This window comes from Streptopelia decaocto (assembly GCF_964273445.1).
Source record: "Streptopelia decaocto genome assembly, chromosome: 26".
Taxonomy (NCBI): domain Eukaryota; kingdom Metazoa; phylum Chordata; class Aves; order Columbiformes; family Columbidae; genus Streptopelia; species Streptopelia decaocto.
In genome coordinates, this window is record NC_138681.1 from 3,163,623 (window position 1) to 3,184,720 (window position 21,098).

At 52.8% G+C, this 21,098-nt stretch overlaps 2 protein-coding genes across 2 annotated transcripts; one reads left to right on the forward strand and one right to left on the reverse strand.

Moving 5' to 3' along the window:
* Positions 1-1,082: 1,082 nt before the first annotated feature.
* Positions 1,083-1,997, reverse strand: LOC309450373 (olfactory receptor 14J1-like; the record flags this gene model as incomplete). Its single annotated transcript, XM_082073208.1, has 1 exon — positions 1,083-1,997. The coding sequence occupies one exon, from the start codon at positions 1,995-1,997 to the stop codon at positions 1,083-1,085; it is 915 nt and encodes a 304-aa protein (XP_081929334.1).
* Positions 1,998-17,586: 15,589 nt separating this feature from the next.
* Positions 17,587-18,537, forward strand: LOC309450374 (olfactory receptor 14A16-like; the record flags this gene model as incomplete). Its single annotated transcript, XM_082073209.1, has 1 exon — positions 17,587-18,537. One exon carries the CDS (start codon positions 17,587-17,589, stop codon positions 18,535-18,537), a length of 951 nt encoding a protein of 316 aa, XP_081929335.1.
* Between the last annotated feature and the right edge of the window lie 2,561 nt (positions 18,538-21,098).

Below are 21,098 nucleotides of genomic sequence, written 5' to 3' on the forward strand. Positions count from 1 at the left end.
TGTGTGTGTTTACAACTCATCTGCACAATGAAAACATGGACTTTTGACCTAGTGTTTCACAGAATCATAGAATGTCCTGAGTTGGAAGGACCCACAAGGATCATACAGTCCAACTCCTGTCCCTGCACAGGACACCCCACAGGTCACCCCGTGTGTCTGAGGCCGTTGTCCAGTCTCTTCTTGAACACTGTCAGGTTGGGGCCGTGACACCTCCCTGGGGAGCCTGTTCAGTGTCCAGCACCTCTGGGGGAAGAACCTTTTCTTCATGTGCAACAGACCCTCCCCTGGCACATCTTCTGCCATTCACTCGGGTTCTCTCATTGGTCACCAGTGAGAAGAGATCAATATCTTCCCCTCCTTCTCCCCTTGTGAGGAAGCTGTAGCCACCATGAGGTCTCCTTTGAGTCTTTTCTTCAGCTCTGATGCTCAGAAACCCCTTGGTTTGCTTTCTGGAGCAGAAAGGAGAAGCCATGACCTGCAGGTAATGGGAAGGGGGATCCTGTCCCTCACACACGGCTCAGGGCTCTTCCTGGGACCGTGGGATGTGGGTGTGCAAGGCCCAGGGAAGGACAACACTGGTACGACAACTTCCAGCTCTCCCATGGGGCTGCAAGGAGGCACCGAGGCCCCAGTGCCATGAGGACAACTTGTCCTCTCCTAGGCCTTGCACGAACACAAGGGATGAGAAGGAGAGTGTGGAGTGGAACCAGAACAGCTCTGGAAGAACAAGCGCTGGTGCTCCCTGGCAGGGCTAACACGACGGACTCTTTTCCCTTCCACCCATGGACACAGGAACTGTCCCTGCAGCTCCATAAGGCCTTGCAGGAAGGATATAGTAAAGAACAAGTCACTAAAGAGACCTTTATTTTGCATAAAGACAAGGAGAACACAGCTCCTCATTTACACAGCCAGTGGTTATAACAGAAAAGCAGACAGAGATTTCAGAAATGAGATGACAACATTATCACAATAAAAAAAGAACCAACAACAACAGAAAATCCAGACGACAGGCTGGGCCTGTGATTAGTTACACTAAAACTACTATGTAGAAGCAAATGGGCAGTTTATTGCTTCAGAAATCACTAAGACATGAGTTTCCAGAGGGCATCCTTGAGCTCCTGGTTCCTCATGCTGTAGATGAGGGGGTTCACTGCTGGAGGCACCACTGAGTACAGAACAGACACCACCAGGTCCAGCCATGGGGAGGAAATGGAGGGGGGCTTCAGGTTGGCAAACATACCAGTGCTGACAAACAGGGAGACCACGGCCAGGTGAGGGAGGCAGGTGGAAAAGGCTTTGTGCTGTCCCTGCTCAGAGGGGATCCTCAGCACGGCCCTCAAGATCTGCACATAGGACACCACAATGAACACAAAACACCCAAATCCTAAACAGACACTAATCACAAGAAGCCCAAGTTCCCTGAGGTAGGAGTGTGAGCAGGAGAGCTTGAGGATCTGGGGGATTTCACAGAAGAACTGGCCCAGGGCATTGCCCTTGCACAGGGGCAGTGAAAATGTATTGGCCGTGTGCAGCAGAGCATTGAGAAACCCAGTGGCCCAGGCAGCTGCTGCCATGTGGACACAAGCTCTGCTGCCCAGGAGGGTCCCGTAGTGCAGGGGTTTGCAGATGGCAACGTAGCGGTCGTACGACATAACTGTGAGCATACAATATTCTGCTACTATCAAGAATGCAAATGAAAAGAGCTGTGCAGCACATCCTGAGTATGATATGGCCCTGGTGTCCCACAGAGAGTTGGCTATGGACTTGGGGACAATGGTGGAGATGGAGCCCAGGTCGAGGAGGGCGAGGTTGAGCAGGAAGAAGTACATGGGGGTGTGCAGGTGCTGGTCCCAGGCTATGGTGGTGATGATGAGGCCGTTGCCCAGGAGGGCAGCCAGGTAGATGCCCAGGAAGAGCCAGAAGTGCAAGAGCTGCAGCTCCCGTGTGTCTGTGAACGGCAGGAGGAGGAACTGGGTGATGGAGCTGCCGTTGGACATTTGCTGCCTGTGGGTATGAGGACCTGTGCAAGGAGAAAAGACAGTTACATATTAGGGGTGACTTCTCTGGGGAAAATAAACAGGCTGTTTCACATGGAAAACCTCCTCCCTCGTGGAGGAATGTTTCCGCTCATTCTCTCTTTCTACTAAGTTTGAATAACAGTTCATCACAGTTTAAAATGCAGCATCGACAGCTAATTTCTATGAACACACCTCTGGGTCAAGACCCCGGTGTTGGTGTCAGAACAAAAACTGACCCACAGTTCCACCCCAACCCCAGAGAGCAAGAGCACCAGAGACAGGTGGAGAAACAGGGAAGGACACTGCAGTGCTACCAGAAAATAAAGCAAGGACAGAAAGGCAGACGGGCATGCTGTGGAACCTTCTCCTGACCCGGCTGTGCTGCTGCCACTCACATAATGACACTGGAGAGCAAGTACTTTTAGCACCTTTTTTGTGTACCACGTTCCAGGGGCCCTTCACCTGGAGGTCCAGCTGCTGAGGTGGAGACTCGTGACCTGGACCCCATGGCTTTGGGGCAGAGGGTCTGCTGGGGAGGAGAGGAGACCAGGGGTTGCACTGGGAAATGTGTCTGCACTGCAGGGGATTGCAGGGGATTCCTAAATCCCGTCCCTGGCATATCTGGTGGGAGCTCCCTCTCCCTGCTTATGTCTGTGCTGCCTGCAGCTGTGTGTCTGTCCCTGGTCTGCTCTCTGTCAGTGTCACAGACCCCGTCCCACCCGCTGTGTGCTCAGCTCTGTCCTGCTCACACCTCCTGGCACTGCCCAGGGGCAGCTCTGTGTGTGCAGGGGCTCAGGAGCAGCTCAGACAAGTCCTAACGAGAAATGGGGTCTCAGAGTCTTCTCCAAAGAGAGAAATAAATCCCCATCTCCACTGCACACCCAGAGGAGCAAGAGTGGAAAACTGAAAGCACAGACTTCTTCCCTGGCAGCTGTTCCTGTACTGATGTCCTTGTTCAGAAGGACCCTGTGCCATGTCTGTGGGGGGATCTGGAGCTCTGAGCAGCCCTGACCCACACAGCCCCTTCAACCCCACCAGCTCCCTGCCTGCCCTGCCGGGGGTCGCTCCTTCCCCCCACAGCTGCTGCCATGGGATCTCCCGGGCAGGCTGAGCGCTGACCCTGGCAGGCGGCAGAGTCCCTGCCCGGCACAGCCCTGGGGTGCAGGGACCCTGCTCTGCAGGACAGCCCTGGGCACCCCTGGGTGCTCACCCGGCTTCACAGTGTTCAACACGGCCTGACAAAGAGCCCTGTCCTTACAGATCCCACCAGCTGTGCCTGTGCCAGTTTTAGGAGATGCCTCCAGGAGCTGCAGCTGCACTGCCCTGCACCAGAGACTTACCATGGCAAGGGCTGCAAAGGTTTCTCCTCCAGTGAGCTCTCAGTCATCCTCCCAGTCCTGACCACCTTTAATCTCTCTGTGCCTTGCTCGTCTGCTGAGATCCCCAAGCAGAGCCCTCAGCCCTGCTGCGTGTGCAGAGGAGCTGCTCCTGGGCAAAGCTGTGTCTCTGCAGCGCTGCCGCTGCCATGAGCTCCCTGTGTCCCAGGAGCCCAGCCCAGCTCAGCAGCACAGGAGCAGCCCAAGGTGCTTTAATGACCCCTCTGGTGGGTTTGGTGCTGAGTCCATGAACTTCAGACCCTGGAGGAAGGTGATGAAACTTCTCAAGAAGTCAAAGTTAGAGTCAGACTCCAAAGTTTCTTGTACTATTAATGGGTCCCACTGAGGGAACCTACTGAGAAACAATATTCAGGTTTTGTTAGAGAAGAAAACTGGAGGCAGAGATGACAGGTCAGGAAAAGCAAAGTAAAGTTCTCTCTGATGCTGAGTAAACCTGGATGTGTTTCATTAACCAAAGGGCCAAGTCCTGACTCCCAGCCCTGAGAAGTCAGATCCTGTCACTCCCACATTGCCCAGGGCCCTTCCTGGGACAGTGTGATGTGGGGCTGTGCAAGGCCAAGGGCAGGACTATGGTCACACACCTCCCAGGTTCCTGGCTGGGGACAAGGCAGGTTTTGGAGCTCATTGACAACATCTTCCTGACATGGGAAGTTGAAATCCCCTCTGTCTGATGTCAGTGAAACTCATGTTGTCCTCTCAGAGGTGACAACTGCAGCACACCCACACTCACCCTCAGAATTTGCCATGTAAACCCAGTACAGGGTGACAGTGTGTTGGGTGTAACAAACTGCTGCATCATGGAGAAGAAATGGGAAAGATCTTCTGTCAGCAACCTGAGGAAATCACCAGTCAAAGAGCAGGTTCCCATGGGAAACTGTAATTGTTCTGACATTCACTGGCATGGCATATTTGCAGGTGCAGTTTCAAAAGATCTTGGGCCAATTTCTTAAAATGTCTGCTTGATGGGCAACAAAGGTGATTCTCACCTGGATTGGGATCTGGGAAACAAGGAAACCCTGGTGAGGGATGTGAACATCAGTGTCCACCTTGGCTGTCGTGAGCAGGACACAGTGGGGTCCCAGGCACCAGAGGGGAGGGAGGAAGGCCAACAGCAGAGCACAGGCTGGTGGGTCCAGAGGAGAAGGCTTGGACATACTGGGGGATGGTGGGCAAAGTGGTGACATGGAAGTAGATCTGAAGGGTGAAGGAGCTCAGGAAATCTGATAATCCTTACAGGACAGGCTGCTCCAAGCACAAGAATGATCTCTCCAAGTACCCATGAACAGAAGCATTTATCTCGTGAGACTGATTCTCTGAACTGATGGAGCTCCAGGGCACAAAGGCATCACACAGGAGGTGGGAGCAGGGGAAGCTGCAAAGGAGGAATTTAGAAACCTTGTCCATGTATGTGGGATGATACTAAAGCTGCCCTGGACTTGATACCTGTACCTGAAGGGCAGCAAGATGAGCTGACAGAGCTTCACTTGCAGTAAGAGAATAGACAGGGTGAACGTGGGCCTGCTGCTGAACTTTGTAAGAGTAGAATCAGATGGGACTGAGGTTCTTCATGGCTTCTTTGCCTCCATCTTCTCCAGCAAGGTCTCCTGGGACTTTGTTCCTAAAGGCAGGAGTCTGGAGAACACCCAGCAGTGGATGGGGCTCAAGTCACGGGTGACCTGAGCAAACTCAGACACCGTTACAGAACAGGAGATGGGTCACTTGACCAGCTCCTGAACACAAGTATCGCTGTGCTGTGGCACCTGAGATTGCCAGGGACACCCACCTCTTAGTCCAGAGGAGTGTGACTCCTCTTGAGGTGTCCTGGCCTGTCTCCTCATTCACATGGTGATTTAGGCACCCACTTTTCCAATACATTCAGTCTTTATCAGGAGATGCAATACATCAACATGGACTGGAGGCTGCTGATACCACCTGTTCTGGAAAGGGAGGAAAGGGTGAGCAGGGAAGGGAATAGAAGAAATTTGGCTTAACTGCTATTTAATGTGGAAATGCTCTCTGTTTGGCTGTTCCTGAACTCTCTCTAATCATCCACACCCGACTTGAAGCCTTTAGGAAAATGATGCATAGAGCCTTGGCTTGTAAGAGCATTTTCGATGTTCATGAGCCCTCTGGTGCCATGATCCTGAACTGCAGATACTGAAAGAATGAACAAACCTCTAATGAAGTGAAAGGCAGAAGCAAACCCCAAGTTTCTGAGGGTGTTTGGACCCCATGAAGCGCCATCACTGACACAGCTGTGAAGGAAACAACCAGTGCAGGTCCCTGTCCCTGGAGGCTGGTGAAGGAAAGACTTGGAGACGCTGGTTCCAGGTGGTGAGGGCCATGCGGAGGTGGCTCTGATGCCATGTCAGCCCTTGATGCTTGTTCATCACCAGAATGGCTGAGCCCTGACCCCTGGGACCTGGGGGATTTTTCTCCAATGTTTCTCAAGGCTTTTCCTGTGGTCAGTGTGAGTGTTTTGTGTTTTGGGGGTGGTGTTTATGTCAAGTGCTGTTGCTTTAACTGCAAGGCTCTGGTTTTCTGTGGAGTTGGAAATGCCTGTGAGCTCCTCATAACTCCTCCAGCTTCTTTCATTCACCTGGCAATGGTCACCAGGCACCTCAATGTCCCAGTTCCACACTTGCTTTAATCCTCTATTTGGATCCATACCCATCACTGCAGGAGGTTCATGCATCCACCAGGATCATGGATGATTCCTGAGGACCATCCAAGTGTGGGCAGTGTAAGAGAGGAGCAGAGCAGGGTCAGCTCATGGGCCATGACTGAGCACAGCCACCCCAGCAGCAGCCGTTCCCCATCTCCCAGGCACAGCCATGCCCACAGCATGCAAATGGCACTGCCATACATGATTAGCCCAGAGAGGCCTTTCTTCCTTCCGTATTCCCTGGAAAACCTTCCTCCTGTTCCTCCTCCACCTGCAGACACCAACTGCTTTCCATTTCTGGGCTCAGACATGGCTGGAAGGGTTCACTGAAGCCATCACCATCTCATTGCTTCTCCCTGACATGCCCTGACCCTCTCCCACACCTACAATGGCCAATCACGGCTGCTCAGGCCTCTTGATCTTCAGAAGAGGCCTCGTGCTTCTTGGTTCTTCCTGGTGCTGCCTGGGGGCATCTTCCTGTCTGCAGGCTGGAAAACAGGACAGGTCAGACTAAGGCTGACGGGTCCAGCCAAGGTGATGCAGGTGCTGTGCACAGGCAGAGGGGTGGGGAAGGGATGGCATGAGCCTTCTGGCAGATGTACTGAGCACTCAGAGTTGCAGTTCAGGAGTCTCAGTGACTTGTTTAAACATGAGAGCTCATTTTTATCTTATCCTTTCCTGCACCCCCCACCCCTTGGGAGAGGAAACTGAAAAAACAGGCTCAGGAAAGCTCCCTATCTGTCTGGTAATCCTTGCATTGATCTTGTCATTGGGGCATCGCCTTACAAAAATCCTGCAGGTGATCTGGGGCTGTGAGGAGCACTGACCCACACAGCAGCCTCTCCACAGCAGAAGCACCTTTCCTGCCCTTATCGGGGATGCTCCTTCCCCCCACTGCTTGTGGGGGGAAGCAGGGACAGGGACAGGGACAGGAAGCAGACAGGGACCCTGCTCTGCAGGACAGCCCTGGGCACCCCTGGGTGCTCCCCCTGCAGTCACCCTCAGCAGAAGTTGTCATCATTCCCCGTGCCTCTGACAGTGCGGCAGGAAAGCCCTGCTCTGGAGTGTGTTCTTCTCCTCTACAACAGAGATACTGTGACAGAGACCTGACAGATAAATTGTAATTTGTCGGATGTACCAGCTTAGGGTCTCCTACCAGGAAATGCAGCTGCATTGTCCTACAGCCAGAGACTTACCGTGTTAGAACTCTGATTTGTCTCATTGAATCCTCAGCAACCAACCACCCCACGATGCCTTTAATCTCTCTGTGCCTGGCTCCCGTGCCCTCGGTGCTGCAGGCAGAGCCCTCAGCCCTGCTGCGTGTGCAGAGGAGCTGCTCCTGGGCAGAGCTGTCTCTCTGCAGCGCTGCCGCTGCCATGAGCTCCCTGTGTCCCAGGAGCCCAGCCCAGCTCAGCAGCACAGGAGCAGCCCATGATGTCCCTTTCTCTGTCCCCTCTGGGCTCCTCCAGGTGTCCCTGGGGCTCCACTGGCACAACTTTGAAGTTGAAGTAATCAGTGATGTTGATTCTCTCTCCTCTTTAGAGACATTTCTTTCCAGCATTGTATTTTTCATTTTAAAAAATGAATCGGTATGAGAATCATCTTTTCTTGTCCCACCATTAGACAGGAGACCAGGAATGTTACAGCAAAGGATCTAATATCTCCAGGCAGGGGGGAGGAATATCTTCAGTTGAATGCCTTTAGGTATTTTGTTCTGGTTTTACACTCCTAGGTCTAGAGAGACATTCATCAATCTTTGGCCATGTCATGTCTGTGCTCTGATTCAAAGCCTTTGCACACATGGGCTCTTGGACACTTGGTACCAGGTTTCTTGTGCAGGTCAGAGCTGGGCTGGTGCCACAGCTGGGGTGGCTCAGCCCAGATGTGAGGCAATGTCCTCAGCCAGGGACCTGACTGGGGAGCTGGAGCTGTCAGTGCTGCAGACAGAGCTGTGACACGGATGGAATGAACTGCCAGGCATGGTGGCAGGAGTGAGTTCATCTGCTCTGCAAGGACAGCAGCCACCAAGCACAGCAACAGTCCAGATCAAAGCTCAGTCCAGACCTGTAAGGCAAGTCAAGGGCCCAAAATGAGCTGTTACTACTGCAGGAACAGTTAAATGAGAAAGAAAGACACTGTGTGGCCACTGATGAACTTAATAAGAGAAAGAGGTGAGAATCCCTGTGTCCTCTCGTTCTCCCTCTTCACCAGCAAGGTCTCCCAGGCCTCTGTGTCTGGAGTCAGAACAAGCAGCAGTGGATGGGGATCAAGTCAGGGGTCACTGGAACTAACACAATCCTCTCCAGTCTATGGGACAGCAGGGGCAGCATCCCAGGAGCTGGGACAGCAGGACCATGTCACAGTGAGGCCACTCTCCACCATCTGTGAAAGCTCATGGAGACTGGGGGGACTCCCTGACCACTGGCAGCTCTCACACAGTGTGTGCACTTTTCCAAATGGCCAATGGGTGAGCAGGGGAACTAAGGGCTGTGCCCCAGAGCATGTCCACTGGGACCCCATTTCTGGGTGTGTGGAAGAGAAGGTGACGGGGTTTGCCCAGGGCAGGTTGTGCCTGTCCATCCTCTTTGCTTTCTGTGAGGAAAGGACAGGGTTGTGGATGTGGGCTAACAACATGGTCTGATACGTGAATGTCACAAAGCATTCAGTGTCATCTCCTGTAGCATTATTTTTTCCAAGGTAGGATATTATGGTCTGTGTCAGTGTGTAAATAGATGGGTAAAAAGCCAATTGACCAAGATGTGTCTGGATAAAGCCCTGAGGAATCTGGTCTGACCCCACTTTGAGCAGGAGGTTGGTCAAGACACCTCCCGAGGTCCCATCCAGCCTGAATGACGCTGTCCTTCCTTGCCCTTCATGTTTTCAGTTTAGACAAAGCTCTCAGGTTCTCTGTGACCACAGAAATAATTCACATGAGGTGCAGGGCTGCTTTACAAGGGCCCCCGACCAGTCCTGACCACAACTTTTCCATCCTTTCTCTTTTGCCCTGACCCAAGTTCTTCTTTTTTTTTGCTGTCCTAATGCCCTTCCAGAAAGAACAGCTCATGTTGTTAAATCTTTCAGAGCAGGTTGCTCAACAGGTGTCAGCATCCATGTACAGAGACTGCACATCAGCCAGGCAGCAAATCCATCATTATAGAAATGGAGACGAGGCTCTTGACCAGCTCCTTGCAGCGAGCAATTGGCATGCCTTGTCTGCTGAGATTACAGGGAACACCGGAACTTTAAGAACCAAGAAGTTTTAGTCCTCACTGAGCATCCTGGCTCATCTCCAGACCCATGTGGTGCTTCAGGCTGTGAAGAGAATCAAAACCAGCCATTGGACTGGGCTAGTTCCATTTTACATGGTGCCAAACAGGGCAGATGAAGGGGGCTTATAACTCCAATCTCTGCTGCACAGTTGGGACTGCACAGATTAGAAATGTAGGGAACAATGTATTGTCAGTGCACACCACATCAAGATTCTGGCTTCCTTTGTGCCTTTTCACTAACCTGTTCCTTGGCTTTCATTGGCTAAAAAGGAAACAACTTCCCTATGGCACCTGCCCCTCACACCAGACAAAGAAAGGAGAAAATGTATGGAAGAGGGATGATTTGGGAGCAATTCTGACCAAGAGGTGTATTCTTTCAATGAAAAAAAAGGTGGAAGTGAGAGAAAGCACTGTTCCAAGGACTTCATAGAAGAGGCCACCTACTGAGATGCAATATGTATTTTGAAAAGTGAGAAAGACTGCTGCAAGGGACACTAAAGAGCTTTAGTTCAGCAGCATAACCAAGAATGAGGAGTTACTTGTTGCTGTTATTAGTCATAGTGCCACTGTTCAAAAACATCCTTGAGAATGTCTGTGTCCTCCCTTGGCTCCAAAGCTCCTCCTGCTCAGAGTTTGACAGGATTGCTGCAAACCCTGTGACCCAAATCTCTACAACTGTCTCTGCTCAACAGCCTTTTACCCCAGGAAGGGGAAAACTGCCAATGCAGACACCAACCCAGTGCCCAACCTGCCTGGAGACCCAGGACAGTTGTGCCACACAACAGCCGCCTCTGAGGGAAGCTGGAGGTGATGGGATTGAAATGGTTTAACCCAAATTATAGAATCATAGCATCATAGAATCATTTAGGCTGGAAAAGACCCTTAAGAACATGGAGTCCAACCGTAAATCTAACACTCCCAAGTACTCCACCAAACCATGTCCCAAAGTGCCACATCTCCACGTCTTTTAAACACCTCCAGCAATGGAAGCTCCAATCCTGAGCTGGCAGGACACCACTGGCTGCAGCTGGACATAAGATACTGGTCATGGCTGTGAGTTCAGCCCTCGCTGCAGAATGTCTCACACCCTCACTGAGGAGGGCAGGGGGCTGGGAGATGGGAGCACGTTTCAGTTTCCGGATCCCAGCACAGAGCCTAAACTATCCTGCCCTTGGACTCTGGATCCCATTTCCTGAGATGCAAAGCTGGTGGGGCTTCTGAGGATAATCATGTAAAAAGCATGAATAATCCTTCAGGTGTTTGTGTAATTTGTCTAGGAATGTCAGTCGTATATGCTTATATTTACATATTTCTAAAATATTACACTGCATCTGTGGTAGCCCCTCTGGCAATGACAATTAAATAGGCACTTGCAATATAAGGCTCCATACCTCATCCACAAGCACACATCTAAGTGGTTCAGATGAAGGGTGGTGTGGCAAATGTCACCCTTTGTGTCCCCCGGTGATGGACACTGCTCATGTGCCTCTGCAGAGAGTGGCAGGAGCTGGATCCCCTTCTCGGGACAGACTCCTTCCAGGAGAGACACAGACACAGGGGAACTCATCAGGGCTTTACGGCATTTCACTGGGCATCAGTTTTGACATATTGGGTGCTGTCCTGTGACTGCCCTTTCTGCACAAATGATCATACAAACACAACCATTTAGTGAGACATGGTCATAAAGGGCTGTTATGGTCAAGAAAGCGCACCATGAGCTATGGAGAGAGCGACAAGTTTATAATAAGCACCAGGAAGAACCAAGAAGCACTTGGCTGGAGTGATGGATATGGATTATAGAGGATTCAAGCAAGAGTGTGACTGGGACGTTGAGGAGACTGGTGACCATTGCCAGGTGTATGAAAGGAGCTGGATGAATTTTGAGGAGCTCACAGGCATTTCCAATCCACAGAAAACCAGAGCCTTGCAGTTAAAGCAACAACACTTGACATAAATATCACGCCCAAAATACAAAACACTCACACTGACCACAGGAAAAGCCTTGAAAAACAGTTCAGAAAAATCTACCAGGTCCCAGGGGTCAGGGCTCAGCCATTCTGGTGATGAACAAGCATCAAGGGCTCACATGGCATCAGAGCCACCTCCACATGGCCCTCACCACCTGGAACCAGCGTCTCCAAGTCTTTCCTTCAGCAGCCTCCAGGGACAGGGACCTGCACTGGTTGTTTCCTTCACAGCTGTGTCAGTGATGGCCCTTCATGGGGTCCCAAACACCCTCAGAAACTTGGGGTTTGCTCCTGCCTTTCACTTCATTAGAGGTTTATTCATTCTCTCAGTATCTGCAGTTCAGGATCATGGCAGCAGAGGGCTCATTAATATCGAAAATGCTCTTACAAGCCAAGGCTCTGTGCAGCATTTTCCTAAAGGCTTCAGGTCTGGTGTGGATGTTTAGAGAGATTTTTGGAACAGTCAAACAGAGAGCATTTGCATAATAAATAGGAACAAAGCCAAATTTCTTCTATTTCATTCTCTGCTTGCCCTTCTCTCCCTTTCCAGAACAGGTGGTCTCAGCAGTGTGCTGTTCATACTGATCTGGAGCATCTCCTGATAAAGACTGAATATGTCAGAAAAGTGGGTGCCTAAATCACCATGTGAGTGAGGAGACAGGCCAGGACAGATCAAGAGGAGTCACACTTCTCTGGACCAAGAGGTGGGTGTTCCTGGCAATCTCAGGTGCCATAGCACAGCGATACTTGTGTTCAGGAGCCGGTCAAGTGACCCATCTCCTGTTCTGTAACGGTGTCTGAGTTTGCTCAGGTCACCCCTGACTTGAGCCCCATCCACTGCTGGGTGTTCTCCAGACTCCTGCCTTCAGGAGCAAAGTCCCAGGAGACCTTGCTGGTGAAGATGGAGGCAAAGAAGCCATGAAGAAACTCAGTCCTGTCTGATGTTAGTCTTACGAAGTTCAGCAGCAGGCCCATGATCACCCTGTCTATTCTCTTACTGCAAGTGAAGCTCGGTCAGCTCATCTTGCTGCCCTCAGCCTCCCCTAAAGGTATCAAGTACAGGGCAGCTTTGGCATATTCTCTGCATCCATGAACAAGGTTTCTAAATTCCTCCTTTGCAGGTTCCCCTGCTCCCACCTCCTGTGTGCTGCCTTTGTGCCCTGCAGCTCCATCGGTTCAGATCAGCAGCCTCATGAGATAAATGCTTCTTTCCATGGAGCTTGGAGAGATCATTCCTGTGCTTGGAGCAGCCTGTCCTGTAAGGCTGATCAGATTTGCTGAGCTCCTTCACCCTTCACACCTACTTCCATGTCACCACTTTGCCCACCATCCCCCAGTATGTCCAAGTCTTCTCCTCTGGAGCCCACCAGCCTGTGCTGTGCTGCTGGCCTTCCTCCCTCCCCTCTGGTGCCTGGGACCCCACTGTGTCCTGGTCACAACAGCCAAGGTGGACACTGATGTTCACATCCCTCACCAGCTCTTTCTTGTTTCCCAGTTACAGATTCAGGTCAGCATCAACCTTGTTGGCCCCTCAGGCAGCCACATTAAGAAGTTGTCCCAAGATCTTCTGGAATGTTGGCACCTACAGCTTTGACTGGTCAATGAATGCCAGGGCAAGTACAGTTCCCCATAGGAACCTGCTCATTGACTGCAGAATTCCTCAGGTTCCTGATAGAAGATCTTTTCCATTCCTTCTCCATGATCAATTATTTTGTAACACTGAACATGTTGTCACCCTGTACTTGGTTTACATGTCAAAGTCTTGAAACTGGGGGTGAGTGTGGGTGTGCTACAGTTGTCACCTCTCTGAGAAGACAACAGGAGTTTGACCGATGTCAGTCAGAGCCGATTTCAGCTGCTCCAAGATGGACCCACTCCTTGCCCAATCTGAGCCACTCAGTGATGCCAGCAGCACCTCTGGGATATTGTATTTGAGAAAGGGTAAAAAACGCTGCGCAACAGCAGGTGGGAGAGAGGAGGGAGGAGATGGGAGAGAAAAGCTCTGCAGACACCAAGGTCATATCCCACAGGACCCAAGCAGGTCCCTCAGCAGCCAAATCCTGCTCTCCTGAAATCCTGCTCTTGGCCTTGTTCTCATCTCCCAGGAGCCTCAGCTCCACTTTCCCATCCCTGACTGTTCCATCCTGACCAACTCTTTCTGGTTTGTAAGTGTGAAGTCCCACAGGGCACCTCACCCACTGACTCCTCAGTCATCGTGTCAGGAAGATGTTGTCAATGAGCTCCAAACCCTCCTGGATGGCTGGTTCCTTGCAGATATTGGGATATCTCAGATCTGCCATGAGGACATGGCCCTGGAAACGTGAGGCTTCTTTCATTTGTCTGGAGGAGGCCTCATCTCATTCCAATTTCTCATCAGTGAGTCAGTAGCTGATGTCCAGTCACCACAACACTGCCCATGTTGTTCTGCCCTCTCATGCTGACTCCTCAACCTTCAGCTGACATTGTCTGTCCCCAGGCAGAGCTCCACACATTCCTGCTGCTCTACCATATGAAGGGAAAATTCCCCTCAAAGTGCAGACATCTGGCATTATGAGTACTGGACGCCCAAGACTCCACAGTTTCTCTAGGAGACGGTATTTGTAGTGCCCTGTAACTTCTTATACTGTTATTTTGAGAGAGACACCCTAAGCAGGATAAGCCATCTGCATGGAAACATTAACAACTGAGCGAACGGAGCTTCTGTCCAGGGAGAGACGCAACTTTGAGGAAATCTGGAATTCACCCATCAGAAAGACCTGAAGTTTCATAAGGGGAAGTGGCCAGTTCTGTATCAGGGTGGCACAATAACCCCATCGATCAGGACAGAGCAGGACCTGGCACACTGAGCAGTGACCCTGAGGAGAAGGGCCTGGGCACTCCAAGGTCCCCACCCCAGCCCGTGGTGCACGCTCACCATGAACAAGGCAGCTGCACACGGGGCTGCATGAGGAGGAGCGTGGGGACCCAGACACCTGCAGTTCTCATCCCAGTCGGTTTAGCACTGGGGTGACCCACACACACGGGTGTGTGCCAGTGTGCGGCTTCCCAGTCTGGAGCAGCAGGGAGGAACTGGAGAGTGCAGGGCTGTGCCAAGGCAGGTTCATCACCTTGTGCACATGGTGTGGGGTGCTGAGGGACCTGGGCTGCTTTGGCCCAGCAGCGCTGGGGAGGCTGCAGCAGTGCAGGAGTAGCCTGAGAGTGCTTGAAGGGCGGTTTCAGAGGTGGTGGAGGTTTCTGCATAGTGGGAAAGAGCATGAGAAAGAAATAATGGCCAAAGTGCAGCTGCGGAGGTCCAGGGTGGACATGAGCAGAAAGGAATGTGATGGAAGGGCAGTGCTGTGGTGGAGCAGGTCAGCAGAGGGAGTCTGCATCAGCCCAAGGCTTTGTGCTTCAAGGACCAGCTGGGGAGGATGGAGAGATCTCAGCAAAGGAAGGAAGATGCTCAGACAGGAGCAAGGTGGGGCAGCAGGGGGGATGTCTCCAGCCTGCAGGGACAGAGGTGCAGGGGATGGACAGCACAGGACAGGCTGTCGTGGAGATGATCACGGGATGGAAAGAGGCTGAAAGCCCCACCAGCCATGAGCTCCTTCTCCCCTTGGCTGTGGCTGTTGTCTGCACCTCTGATGCCTGTGAGGAGACACCTTGTCCTTGCAGCACAGGGGCCTCATGGCTCCTTGTCCCCAGCCAGGAACCTGGGAGGTGTGGGACCATAGTCCTGCCCTTGGCCTTGCACAGCCCCACATCACACTGGCCCAGGAAGAGCCCTGGGCAACGTGGGAGGGACAGGATCTGATTTCCAAAGTGGCATCAAGGTTTAATCCTTTGGTTAATGAAACACATTCAGGTTTACTCAGCATCACAGACACCTTTACTTTGCTTTTCCTGACCTGTCACCACTGCCTCTAGTTTTCTGCTCTAACCAAACTCTGGGGTCAGTTCTTCAGTTGTGTCCCTCAGTGGGACCCATTAACATTACAAGAAACTTTGGAGTTTGCATCTGACTTTGACTTCTTGAAAAGTTTCATCAGCTTCCCCTCAGGGTCTGAGGTCCATGGACTCAGCACCAAACCCACCAGAGGGGTCATTAGAGCACCTTGGGCTGCTCCTGTGCTGCTGAGCTGGGCTGGGCTCCTGGGACACAGGGAGCTCATGGCAGCGGCAGCGCTGCAGAGAGACAGCTCTGCCCAGGAGCAGCTCCTCTGCACACGCAGCAGGGCTGAGGGCTCTGCCTGCAGCACCGAGGGCACAGGAGCCAGGCACAGAGAGATTAAAGGCAAAGTGGGGTGGCTGGTTGCTGAGGATTCAATGAGACAACTCTTCACAGTGCTAACATGGTAAGTCTCTGTCTGTAGGACAATGCAGCTGCATTTCTTGTAAGGAGACCGTAAGTTGGTACATCCCACAATTTACAGGATCTGTCAGGTCTCTCTCACAGTATCTCTGTTGTAGAGGAGAAGAACACACTCCAGAGCAGGGCTTCCCTGCTGCACTGTCAGAGGGACAGGGAATGATGACAACTTCTGCTGAGGGTGACTGCAGGGGGAGCACCCAGGGGTGCCCAGGGCTGTCCTGCAGAGCAGGGTCCCTGCACCCCAGGGCTGTGCCGGGCAGGGACTCTGCCGCCTGCCAGGGTCAGCGCTCAGCCTGCCCAGGAGAGCCCAGCAGCACTGAGGGGAGAAGCTGTGTGGGGAAGAAGCGACCCCCAGCAGGGAATGGTCCTTCTGCTGCTTCTGTACAGGTATTACTTTAATGATAAGGAGGTTACCTGAGTCTGTCCTTTCAGTTTCCTATTCCAAGACTGGAGTTGGGGGGGCACGGAGGGGCATGTGTGAAAGGATAAATGCAAAATGAGCTCTCATGGTTTAACAAGTCACTGAGACTCCTGAACTGCAACTGTGAGTGCTCAGTACATCTGCCAGAAGGCTCATGCCATCCCTTCCCCACCCCTCTGCCTGTGCACAGCACCTGCATCACCTTGGCTGGACCCGTCAGCCTTAGTCTGACCTGTCCTGTTTTCCAGCCTGCAGACAGGAAGATGCCCCCAGGCAGTGCCCTGTGAACAGGCAGGATCTGTAGGGCCAGGGGAGGGCACAGAGGGTGGGATGGTCTGTGAGCACTGACAGGGAACAGACATGGACAGGGAAACACCTCCCAGGGGAGAATCTCCAGGCAGCAGGGAAATGATCAGAAATGAGAGGAAACTGAACCCGGAATTGTTATGGGAGGGAGAAGAGAGAAAAGTCCCTGTGACCCCCTGCAGGTCAGATCCCTCCTGTGAGCAGCCCCCTGGCCTCCTGTCCCACCCAGTGAAGCCTCTGCCCTCAGGGCCGGGGGCTCCAAGGCATGAAGCAGCTCCTGTGCAGCCAGAGCTGCAGTTCCTCTGCAGAGCACAGGGGCTGAGAGCAGCTGCCCGGCAGTGTTGGTGTCTGGGAGGTGGCTGCACAGCTGGGGAAGGGTGACGCTGTCTGAGTGCCCGGCTGCCTCTGCCCTGGCCTCTCTCACACCCACCCTCACCGCATTTTCCTTCTTGCTCCCCTGCTCTGGGTCCCTGCTGTTGGGATCTTGTTCTTGCTGTCAGGCTCTCTGGGGATGGCAGTTTCAGCTGCAGAGTCACAGCCTGATCTTGTGGGTCCTTTCCTGCAGGTGTGTCCATGGGCACACGTGTCCCAGCTTTGCTCTGACCTGTGGGCTGTGGGCGATGCAGTCTGTGGGGCTGGGGAACGAGCCGTGTGTCTCTTGGACTAAACGTGGGGTGCTGAGACCTTAGGAAAGGGTGAGACTTGTCATGGCCAGACTTGGATCCCTCTGCTCTCACCATTGCCTGGTAGCTTTTCAGGGTAACATGGGGGTGTGATCAGCCCCCATCTCAGAAAGGTGCCAGCCCAGGGCAGCTGGAGCAAGACAGAGGGACAGAGCAGCTGCCCTCACTCTGCACTGACCCACAGGCACCCTCTGGTCTCGCAGGACTCGCTCTGTTCTCCCTGAGTGCAGCAGAAATGCTGAGGGTTTCTGACACCCAACAACACTCCCCAGGGTGGGAGGGGAGAAGTAGCTGTAGAAACACCAAACCTCTCAAACTCGGTTTCTCAGGCCTGGGGGTACCGATGCTGACAGTCCCTTCTGCACCAGGAGCGGTGTCTCTTTGTGTCTCTTTGTGTGACGGGGTTGGAAGGTCTGTGGGAAATGGCTTTGGTTTCTCCCACAGAAGTCTCATCTAAACCTTCACTGTCTTTTCCTCCTATGACAGGTCCTCATGCCCACAGGCAGCAAATGTCCAACAGCAGCTCCATCACCCAGTTCCTTCTCCTGCCGTTCACAGACACACGGGAGCTGCAGCTCTTGCACTTCTGGCTCTTCCTGGGCATCTACCTGGCTGCCCGCCTGGGCAACGGCCTCATCATCACCACCATAGCCTGGGACCAGCACCTGCACACCCCCATGTACTTCTTCCTGCTCAACCTCGCCCTCATTGACATTGGCACCATGTCCACCATTCTCCCCAAGTCCATGGCCAATTCCCTCTGGGACACCAAGACCATTTCATACTTGGGATGTGCTGCACAGCTCTTTTCACTTCTCTTCTTGATAGTGGCAGAGTATTGTCTCCTCACAGTCATGTCCTACGACCGCTACGTTGCCATCTGCAAACCCCTGCACTACGGGACCCTCCTGGGCAGCAGAGCTTGTGTCCACATGGCAGCAGCTGCCTGGGCCACTGGGTTTCTCAATGCTCTGCTGCACACAGCCAATACATTTTCACTGCCCCTGTGCAAGGGCAATGCCCTGGGACAGTTCTTCTGTGAAATCCCCCAGATCCTCAAGCTCTCCTGCTCACACTCCTACCTCAGGGAACTTGGGCTTCTTGTGGTCAGTGTCTGTTTAGCATTTGGCTGTTTTGTGTTCATTGTGGTGTCCTATGTGCAGATCTTGAGGGCCGTGCTGAGGATCCCCTCTGAGCAGGGACGGCACAAAGCCTTTTCCACCTGCCTCCCTCACCTGGCCGTGGTCTCTCTGTTCATCAGTACTGGCACGTTTGCCTACTTCAAGCCCCCCTCCATCTCCTCCCCATCCCTGGACCTGGTGGTGTCTGTTCTGTACTCGGTGGTGCCTCCAGCAGTGAACCCCCTCATCTACAGCATGAGGAACCAGGAGCTCAAGGATGCCTTGTGGAAACTCTTAGTGTTTTCTGAAGCAATAAACCGCCCATCTTTTTCTACATAAGAGTTTTAATGTAACTAATTACAGAACCAGCCTTTCATCTCCATTTTTTCTTGTTGATGGTGGTTTTATTGTGATAATGTTGTCATCCCCCATTCACTGCCTCCTTTTCTTGTATAACTACTGTCCATGATCTCATGTATTTAAACAAAATAAAGGGCCTTGTCTTGACTCATTTTCATGGTATCCTTCCAGCAAAGCCTATTTGGAGCTGCAGGGACAGTTCCTGTGTGGATGGAAAAGTGTCCATCCTGGCAGCCCTGCCAGGGAGCACCAGCGCTTGTTCTTCCAGAGCTGTTCTGGTTCCACTCCACACTCTCCTTCTCACCCCTGTTGTTGGTGCAAGGCCTGAGTGCTCTGGCAGCTTGGTCACCGTCCTGCTGTGTGTCAGTGCTGTGAGCGCAGGCAGGGACAGGCAATGGGCACTGCTGTGACAGACCTGACTTCAGTAACAGTACTTGCACAAGGAAAAGTGCATGATGGTTTATATCTTCTTGCAATGTTTCTCTCAAGCTTATTCCTACAAAAGTCACCCCCTTATAAAACGCCATTTTGCAACTAAACACTGTGTGTGTGCGTGCAGGGGTGGCACACAGCAGTGTCCTCTCCCAGCCAGGCTCCTGCCAGAGACCTGCAGGACCAGCAGAGCAGGGGCTGGGCTGTGCCCCTGTGCACTGGACACCCCGTGGAAGGAGCCTCAGGTCAGTCACCATGGACTGGCTCCTCACAACCACCATTTCCAGCTCTGGCCTCTCCCCCACAGAGGTTGTTCTTCCCTCCATGGAGGGACACTGAATGAACAGGTCAGCAGTCCATGTTTGCATTGTACATATGAGATGCGAGCATGCACATCATGTGCGTGAGATGGCATGAACCTGAGTGAGCAGAAACGCCATCAGCTACGCCTGGGAGTTCCATGAAGGCCTGCGGGACAGACAGTGTCTCGAGGTCACTTCACGTTGGGAGTAACAGCCCGCATGAAACCACCCACTGGGATCTTCTTCCTTGAACTGAGGTCCCCGTGTCCATTCCTCATGATGTGGGCCTGAGGTGCCTCCCATCCCTTTGGGGTAGCAACAGGAGGCCAGAGGTACAATGTGACTCCTGTCCCTGTGAGTAAAAGGGACAGACTCTGTCTCTGAACATCCCTGGGTGCAGAAGGAGTCCACGAGGCCAGCTCTGATGGAACCCTGGCATTTCTGTGTGTGACTCCAGGAACAACCCCAGTGGCCCAGTGAGATTCATCTCAGCTGCTGGGATGGCTCATTGCAAGTGCTCCTGTCTGCTACATCACCCTTGCCCGTGATTCTGGATTGTGCTTTCCAAAGGGACAGCAGAATCAGAGAAGTTCTGAGGTCTTTGGGGAAGGAAGATGTCAAGCCCATCTTCAAGAAGGGCCTGAAGGAGGATTTGAAGAATTAAGGGCTGGTCAGCCTACAACTGTCCCTGGGAAGGGGATAGGCAGCGTCTTCCTGCACCAGTTTCCGGGAACCTGAAGGACAAGGAAGGCATCGCTGAACCGAAAAGAGCGGAAAACCCACTGAGTTCCAAGAAATGTTCTGGACCCTTTCCAGAGCTTTAGACCCCCAGGAAAGAACCCAGTTAGAGTGCAGCCCAGCCAGTTGCATCTGTGTCCCTCACTGAGCAGCACAACCAGTGTGCAGTCACCCCATGGTCCTGCAGCCAACCTGCTCTGCAGAGCATCAGTGCCAGGTTGGGGCCCTGTGGGGAGCACAGGATGGGGCCACAAGCACCAGAGAGAGAAAAATGCCGGTCCTTATGCTCTGGTACTTCAGTCCTGGTGCTCATCACATGTCCTTAAGACAAACTAATGCACCTCTCTTGTCAACCTTACCCGAGGAGTTACCACAGGACAAGAGTCCTGAGCTGGGGCTGAGCTGGAGAACTGGGGTTCAGCTGTGACCAGAGGAAGGACAAGGCCTGTCCTGGGTCCTCTGAAGGGCTGGCAGCCTCTGTGATCTCCACCAGAAAAGGCAGCGTGCAGGAAACTATAGACCATCCCCATGCCCCTTGGAGGCCCTTAGGAAGAGTTCCTCTCTCCAAATATCCAACCCAGCTTGCTGCTGCATGAACAACGGGGAGAAACTGCCCCAGGACCCTCATTCCAGACCCCATCTCCTCCACCCATACAGGCAGTGCTCTCCCCCTTGGCACTGAGGTGGTTCCAGGGACCCAAGAGACACCTGTAGGAGGAGATGTTGGGTAGGGATATGGTGTCCTTCAGTGCTCCTCATGGTACCTCCTGCTGGGCTTTGTGCCACTGGTCACAACCCTCTGAGCCTGGATGTTCAGCCAGTTCTCAGTGGTGCTAAACAGGAACATGCCCATGAGCACATTGGGCTGCACTGGGAGGAGCGTGGCCACCCAGACAAGGGCAGTTATTGTCCATTGTGACTCAGCACTGGTGTGGTCACATCTGGAGCCGTGTGTCCCAGTGTGAGGTTCCCCATTCTGGAGGAACGGGAGGAGCTGCCATGTGGCCAAAGTCTGGGTCACGTGTGGAGTAGTAGTAGTAGTGTGTACTATTGGTGTACTACACCCAG